The sequence below is a fragment of the Prunus mume genome, linkage group LG7 (assembly GCF_029339155.1).
Source record: "Prunus mume cultivar Tortuosa linkage group LG7, ASM2933915v1, whole genome shotgun sequence".
In the NCBI taxonomy this organism is placed as follows: domain Eukaryota; kingdom Viridiplantae; phylum Streptophyta; class Magnoliopsida; order Rosales; family Rosaceae; genus Prunus; species Prunus mume.
The window spans coordinates 499256-508291 of NC_142704.1; the positions used below are offsets into that span (position 1 = coordinate 499256).

A 9036-nucleotide genomic window follows, 5' to 3' on the forward strand; every position below is an offset into this window, starting at 1 on the left:
ATCAGTGTCAGAGTCACTCGGCCTACTATCCAGGTTTTGCCCATTTATTCCTCGTATCAAGGTGGGGAGCGTGTTCCTCCCTCATGTCTTCTCTACGCGGCTCATTGTCATGAGTTGTCATCCCTTGTGCCTTCTTTGGGTTTCCTGCTCCCGCATTTCTTATCTCCGGTTTGAACAAGCTTTCCGGTTTGGGGTCGTGGTATTTAGGGATGATCATCGCCCTGATCCATTTTCCATGCCCAGCGTTGCCCTCCTGTGGGAGAAATTAGGGAGCTTCACTAAAACACCCAAAATGGAGGTTGAAATTATAAAAAAAACCAACACTCAAAACACTTTATAAACACTTTGGCCAAAATCATTACAGCATACTCAAAACTCGTTTATAAACACACACAAAAAGTTGACTTTGGAGTTGATTTTGGGTGTGTTTCTATGTTAAATAGTCTTGGGTTTTTATAAATACATGTCTACAATTGGGTTTATTTATAAATTTGTAGAAATTATATAGTGATACTACTACCACGTGGCAGTGCCATTTGGTAGTACGGACTAATAAAATTATGACATCTGCGATCTGTTATTAGAGAGAGAGAGGTTTCATTAGAGCTGTTAGCCATTTACTCTCCTCCTTCTGTTCTTTTACTTTTTTTTGTTTCTTTCAAAGCAAAGTAACCCTAGCACGTGAATTTTCATTGGAGTCTGCACCAACATTCATAAAATACTTCTGCAGCCAAGAAAAGGACCATCTGCCGCCCAAAAAAAATAAAGGACTAGCCTCTGCCAAAAATGGATAATGGTAAATCAATCAAACAATCCTTTACTTTATACAGCACTCTTTTTTTTCCCCCTTATTTCTGCATGTTGTTTCCAATTGCAGGCTATAATTTTTTTTTTTCTCGATTTCTGTAGGTTGTTCTTTTTAGTATTCCGATAAAGTGGAACTAGATTCACACATAGTTAGTTGCACATATATAGTTTAATTGCTTTTTGCATAGTTATTTCGTTAACTTGGCTGTTTGCATGAAGCAGTTATTGATATTGAAAGTGAAGAAGAAAATCCAATGATTGTCAATCGTATGGAAAGTTTTGAAGAAGATTTGCTTGGAAAAGTTGTGTCCACTGAAGAGGAAGCTTATAATCTCTACAACAGTTATGCTACGAGAACTGAATTTAGTGTTCGGAGAGGACAAAAGAGATATAATACAAAAAAAGTTTTGCGGCAATTTAGTTATTTTTGTTCAAAAGAAGGTTTTCGACTAGATAGTGACCCTTCAGGAGTAAGCATGGCTAACAAATTAGAAACGAGAACAGGTTGCGAAGCTAGAATTCGATTTGCCTTCCAGGATGACAATGGTATGTGGAAAGTTTCTCATTTTGTTTCTGAACATAACCATGAACTTGCTATGCCAGAAGAGAGGCAATTTTTGAGATCAAATAGAAAAGTGTCAGAAGCGCATTTGGGTGTGATTAAAACCATGGTGGATGCAGGGATAAGGACCACAAATACATACTCTTATTTATCAGAAGAAGTTGGTGGGTCTCAAAATGTTGGTTTTACAAAAAGAGATTGCTACAATGTTGTCAATAAGGAGAAAATGGTCATGATTGAAGCAGGTGATGCTCAAAGCTTGATAAACTTTTTCAAGCGCAAACAAGCTGAAGATCCTATGTTCTTTTACACAGTGCAAGTGGATCAAGAAAACCGAATGACAAACTTCTTTTGGAGAGATGGAAGGTCACGAATTGACTATGATTGTTTTGGGGATGTGGAAGTATTTGATACTACATATCGAACTAATAGGTATAACATGATATGCGCTCCTTTTGTTGGCGTCAACCACCATTGGAAAAACGTACTATTCGGTTGTGCTTTTTTATTAGATGAGAAAACTGATTCATTTATTTGGTTATTTGAGACATTTTTAGAATCAATGGGAGGTCGAAAACCGAAGACTATTTTTACTGATCAATGTCAGGCAATGACAAATGGCATTGAAACAGTTTTTCCTGGGGTATGTCATCGTTTATGCTCGTGGCATATATCTCAAAATGCTGCAAGAAATTTGGGAAGTTATTATGGGAATCTTGAGTTTAACCATATGTTCAACAAGTGTCTTCAAGGATATTGTGAGACAGAATTGGAATTTCAGTTTACTTGGGATGACTTATTGGCAAAATTCAACCTTACAGGCAACTTGTGGTTGAAGACATTGTATAGTCTTCGTGCGAAATGGTGTCCAATATTTAGCCAACATATTTTCACTACTAAGATAAAATCTTCACAAAGAAGTGAGAGCACAAATAATGTTTTTCATCAGATGTCTACTAAGACAATGAGTCTTACTCAATTTGTGCATCACTATGATAAACAAGCAGAAAAAATGCGTTCAAGTGAATTAGAAGAATCTTTTCGTTGCAATCAAGGACTCCCTTCTAGAATTGCCAAAAGCAGTGGCCTTCTGAATCATGCTGCTACTGTCTACACAAGAAAAATATTCAAATTATTTGAAAAGGAGTTTGTAGATAGTCTGGGAGTGATGATGCATGAAGTTGGAAGTGATGGTACAATACACTCATTTGAACTGAATGAAGAAGGTCATAAAAGAGTTTACATTGTCCAACTAAATTCATTAAATTGCAGTATTTCATGTAGCTGCAAAATGTTCGAGTCTATGGGTTTATTGTGTCGTCACACTCTAAGGGTACTAAATGTGAAATGTTGGAGTCAAATACCAAAACAATATATATTGAAGCGATGGACAAAAGATGCAAAGAAAGGATTGGAGGCAAGTGAGCATGGTGAATTATTACAAACAAAGGGTAAATCATCGGTCACATTGCGGCGAAATACTTTGATGCGAACAGCTTATGATGTATTGACTAAGGCATCAGAGATAGAAAATACTAGTAGAATTGCTCTGCAAAAATTGAGAGAGATAGCAGGATTGATTGAAAAACAAATGATAAAGTCAAAGGGAGAAGTTAATGCAAAAATTCATGATAGTCTTGATGATTGTAATGCAACCACATTTGATGAGACGCCAGTACAAAATCCCTCTTGTGTAAGGCCAAAAGGTATAAGCAATGCCAGATTGAAAAGCGTTATGGAGAAACGAAGAAGAAAGACATCAAAAGATTTTGTTTCATCTAGTAAGAAAGTTTCATATTTTCTTTGATTTACATAAAATCCCACTAGTCTCTTCTTATTAATACTCCACAATGATGCTTATTATTATTTTTTTGTTTTTTTTGTAGGAAAAACCAAGCAACCAAGCAGTATAAGCCCTTCATATAACTCATCCCATGCACCACTCAGTTCAAATTTTCTTCATCCAGATGGTGTACCCATGAGTACAAATATTAACAATCATGTATGTTTTCAGATTCTTGAAATTATCTTATTATTTACAGTACATTCGACTAATCATATATATATTATGTTACCACTGTTATATAGGTCTATCCAGCTACAAGCTTGTTAACTACCAACGGTCATGCATATTTGCCTCCATCTAACCAAGTAATCCAATTTGTTAGTTTAAACATCAAGTTTTGTGTTTTCAATGATGAACCTAGAAAATTTAATGGTGTAATATATATTTTTTCTTTTAGGATTACAATTCTACAGGGACATTATATCAATCCAATTTTTCTTTCATAAGTATGCTACAAAGTAGTGATTTGATGACACAACTGAATGAGGTAATGATTCAATCATGATTATATATCTATAGCTTATGCCTTATGCCTACTTAGGAGTATTTGGTTGATGAAGCTATATGTAATGCAGGATTCACATTCTTATGGTTATGAGCAGCAACATAATCTACATAAGTAATGCCTCCTCATATTTTATAAGGTATTGCGTAAGAACAAATAGTTATAATTATTGTATACTCAATATAAGTACTGCCTCCTTATATTTTAAGTTATCTAATTCGTTGACTCAACTTTGTGTATAATTTTGGGTGCAAGTGCAAGAGGTGTTTATGCTTGGAAATCTAGACTCATTTTGATTTAAACTCCAATATACTCTATTGGTGTTTTTTCTATTGTACAACTTGCAATGAACTATTATGATCATATTTTTATTCTACAATCACTGGAAGCAGAATTATTTTTTTCTTATTTTTACTAGTCTTTACAAAATTTCTCATTTAGATTTTAGTAGAGTATGGGTCTAAACCATATAAATTGAAAAGCGTACCAAAAAAATACCCATCAAGCTTTGGTATTGCCAAAAGAATGTGGTAATGATATGCTGGGCCACTTTCACCAATGAGATGAAATGGTATAACACTGAAAAAAGAAAATAGAAGGGCAATCAATTACAAATTTAGTGAAGTGTTTACACAAACCCAATAACTTTTTGAAATGAATGAAATTTTCATTAACATAATTTTCATCAGTACAAGATACAAACAGATGACAACAAGAGATGACAAGAAGTCCCAATTAAATTCGTCTTCTAATCTCATACATGTGAAAAACACTCTCACCCAAGAGATATACCCTCCCTTGAACCTTTGATGAACCCATCTAACTTTCAGCTGAAACATCCTCCTCAAGTTCGTGGGACTGCTTGCTTGCGTTTCACAAGCAGTCCACTCCCTCACATTTCTCTTTTCTCTGCCGTGCTCTCTCTCTTTCTCTCTTTGGTGCGACACAAGCACACACACATGCACACAGTGCACATCGAAAACACAAGCTAGCTGAAAGCACAAGCCATCCATAAAGCTAATTGATATTGTCAATCACAACAGCAAATAGAGAAGAATTATTGCTACCAATCAACACCAGCTACACCTTTGAACTCCACTAGCGAGGGATATCCAACAGTTTGCACCCTAAAAACATTAGAGAAACAAGCTCAATTAGGCACTAATATGCTCAAATTGTTTGTAAGGTACAACAAAATAGCAAAAGAACAGAGAAAGGGTTGCTCTTGCTACCCAAATTGTTTGTGTTTGAATAAACAGAGCAATTACTCAAATCATATTAAAGAAACAAAAATCTGTTAGGACATATAGAATTAACCAAATCGTTCCATTAACAACATACCCAAACCAAATTAACTTACTCATCACCTTGGAAACTGAGAAATAAAATCATGTATCAGTTGCAATAAGGAAATGCAAGAAAAATAAAATTAACAAGTGCTTGATTCTCACCATAGTAGTATGATGACAGAATTGTAATGCGCTCAGTAGGTGGGGAAAAAGAAAAGAAAAGAAGTAAAGTTAGAAATAGAATAATAACCATTTCACAGCCAAGATTGCAGTGATGATAAATCTTCATCAAAATGATGTACAAGTGTTGAGACACAGAGCATATATGATAAAAGCATAACTGGAAGCATAAATAGACCAGATGCTGGAGCAAGAAGCAAGACTGATTAACCACATGCAACTAATGAGAATCCTGTATAAGGAAGGAAATACTAATATCAGAGACACTGGTCTTTATTGAACACTACCCTTGTTGCATAGAGTCCTATCCTATCCAAGCATGAAGACAAAACATTCATACACCAGAGAATGATAATCAGATGACTCCACTAAATTCATTATGATTAAAGATTACCCACTGAAGGACAAATTATAATTCTAAAGTTTGTGAGACTGATACAATACTACTGAAAACAGGAACAGGTGAAAGCACATGCATACATACCATCACAAAAATCCCCTCGCGGCGAGTAGGGAGTTCCTCAAGCGCTTTCAAGGTCTCATCACCCTTAGTAACTTTCCCAAATATTGCATACTGGAAAGGATTCGTTATGTGAACACATTATTAACAATCATGTGAGATGAAATGCAATGCTTTGAATTGGTGTGCTCGAATTGTGCTAGCAAAGTGTAGTTAGCATACAAACCTGACCATCAAGATGTGGGGAATCTCCAAGAAGCATTGAGAAAGAGGATGCGGCACTATTTGGGTCTTCATATCTACCCAAAACAAAAGCAAAATAAAAAGCAAACACAATTTTTTTTTAAGAAACTTAAACCAAAAGCTTACCAGAAATAAATGAATACAGAGAGTCTAGTTGGAAAACTGGTGAGAAAATCTTATGAAATGGAAGGTAGCCTTACTTTCAAACTTGGAGAAGAGGAGTTGGAGCCTGGGATGAGATCTCGCATAATTCTTCGTCCAAAACCAAATCGAGGAACTAACGAGGAAAAAAAAAAAAAAGGAAACAGAATGCAAAAATTGGAAAAGAAGAAGAAAAGATCTGCAAAAATGGGGAAACAAAATCAGCAGAGATCCTAAGAAAAAGAGATCCATAGTTTTCTAGCTGAAAAAGGTGTTCTTTTTCTCTGAAGTATTTTTTGAATGTTGGTGCAGACTCCAATGACATTTCACGTGTTAGGGTTACTTTGCTTTGAAAGAAACAGAAAAAAAAAATTAAAAAAGAGGTAGAGAGTAAACGCAGCGTTAACAGCCGTTCTAATGAAACCCTCTCTCCCTCTAATAAGATCGCCAGGATGTCATAATTTTATTGATCGTACTACCACATGGCAGCCGCCAAGTGGTAATCTTGTATCAGACGTATAATTTCTCCTCTGTGGGGCTAAAAGTGCGACTTTTAGGGCATGACCCAACCTTCCATATTAGGCGAAATCGATCGAATTCGACCCAAAACTCAATGCCATCTCTTCTTGTCAACTAGAAGCCGGTGGGAGTTGGGGTTGTGAATTGATGAGCTCGAATTCTAAAGAATCCTCTAGGCTTGGCGGGATCTTCAAAATCAATGACTTCAGCTAGACACTAGCCTATTTTAGCCACGTTTTCCATGGCATAAGTTGAGGACACTCCTGCGTACTGGACCCGAATGGTACCATAGTGAATTGGACATCTTCCACAGAGTTTTGAGCCGGCGGTGAATCTTGCAGTGAATTTCATTCTGACCATGGACCATTGTCCAAAATCTTCCTTGCCATCTCTTCGTCCTAAGCTGTTATCGCGAAAACATTATCTTTGAGTGACCCATGTGATTTTGGCCTCACCACGCTATTGCCAAGCAATCTTAAGGATGGACTTGACCGCTTCCCTGTTCAGCGTATTGTCGGCTATCACCACTCCCGGAGCTTAGGGCCTTGTTCGAGTTGAAACATTCCACATCTTCCGGTTGTAGCGCCAAGATCTTCCGTGTTTGTTTGGGCCATTGGTGACAGGTTAGAGGCAGGTATGGTGTTTGTGGGAGCAGATATTTTCGTCTCAATCACAGCCACGTGGAAAAGAAGATTATCTCTTTTAATTAATTAATTGAACCAGTTTATCTGGCCAATTAATTAATTGGGATAAATATCTTAATTAACATGATATTATCTTTATTTAATAAGATAATATCATTAATTAAGATATTATCCTAATAAAGAGAAGATAATGTCATTATCTCATATATTATCTCCATAAAAAGAGATAATATCATTTAATTAGATATTATCTTAGTCCGACTCGATCCCTACGAATTTGGGTAGAGAATAAACTCAGCATATTCTCTCACGAAACCCTAGCCCCGAGGCTCCTATAAATAGATGACTTCATTCATCATTCAAGGTACATCAAAACCTACTCCTAATACCCGAGAAAAATACCCGAAGCTCTCTCCTTCTCCCTCTCCACTCTCCATATTTTCTCCACACGGCTCACCACACACGGCTCAGCTTCACACCCTACATAAACACTACTCCGTACCCTTTGCTTAGCTATTGTTTTCCTACAAACACTCGAACTAACTTAGGCATCGGAGGGCCTTTGGCCAACACCCGGGTGTGGTATATTCTCAATACATTTCACAGGAATCGAGAAGAGAGAGAAGGAAGATCGAAGGTTGAAGGATCTAGAAGCGAATATTCTCCCGTGAGATTATTTGCACAAACATTTGGTGCTTTCGTTGAGAGCACGAGTTATACTCAACGCGTTGCTCAAGGAATCCGTTCCTCCTATTTTCCAATCTACCGAAGCCTTCCAAACAACCATGGTTGGAAGCAAACGCACTAGAAGCAAAACCGCCGCGGCTCGATCCGAGATGGCCCAAAGCCATTCCACCCACGATCCCGCGATCGACATGGTGGCACCACCACCTCTCGCCACCGTGCCACCTACTGGACCCGCAACCGGATCTAGCAACCTCCGTGGCACTGCCGCCGAACATGGTGGACCCTCCCATCAAGGTGGGCTCGTTACCACCACCGATTTAGGCCCGGTCTTGGAGCAACTTCAAGCGTTCCCTCCACTGCCTCCACGCTCAACGCACACTCTCGGGTACACGTCTAATGAAACCCTAGGCCGTGTGCAATTGGGCTCCACACGCTTCTCTCCTCCCGATCCACAAAGTCAAGCAGATCTCAACCTGAGAGTCGACCATTGCTAGCTCAGAGAATGGATGACCAAAATGCTCTTATGAGGCAGCTCATTAATCAAATAAGCATGGCTCAAAATCTTGGCCTTGGACAACCAGGCGAAGAAAGAAGAATAGACGAACGCATCGGTGGGCAGCTCAACGGTCACCAAGCGGGTCGGCGGAGTGGCGGACAAGCGATGCACAACCACGTGATCGGCTTGCCGACATGCGCAAGCATTTGCAAGCCACCACGCAAAGCAACGTGCGAAAGGCTAGGCCGACTTGGCGTCCGTGCTCGCGCTGGGCCGCAGGGAAATGTGCTTCAAAGGCTAGGCTCCCAAGGAGATCAATGACAATCACCGCAATGAGGATCGTGAAGATAGGCGCTCCACTGCCCACTCGCGAGAAATATTCACGAAGGCTAAGCCCCGGGAAGTCAACCGGTAACCATCGTAATGAGGATGCGTGAAGAGGCACTCCACGCTCGCCGTCAAAGTTGAAAAATCCTAAGCGCGATCCACCAACACGCCTCCTAGGCAGCGGACGAGAGGACCGACCCGCGGACCAACGAGAGGTCAATCGATCGCCCGAATCGCAAAAGTCGCCAGCGTGATCAACCAGCAATGCGCGCGGAAGACGTTGAGAAGCTTGTGAATGACCGACTTCGAGACTTAAAGACTAGCGGGAAC

General features: G+C 39.0%; 1 protein-coding gene across 1 annotated transcript; it reads left to right on the top strand.

Moving 5' to 3' along the window:
* The first annotated feature begins 786 nt into the window (after positions 1-786).
* On the top strand, positions 787-3176 carry LOC148915151 (protein FAR1-RELATED SEQUENCE 5-like). The gene is made up of 2 exons (XM_089041199.1): positions 787-796; positions 1030-3176. Exons 1-2 carry the CDS (start codon positions 787-789, stop codon positions 3174-3176), a joined length of 2157 nt encoding a protein of 718 aa, XP_088897325.1.
* The last annotated feature ends 5860 nt before the right edge of the window (positions 3177-9036 follow it).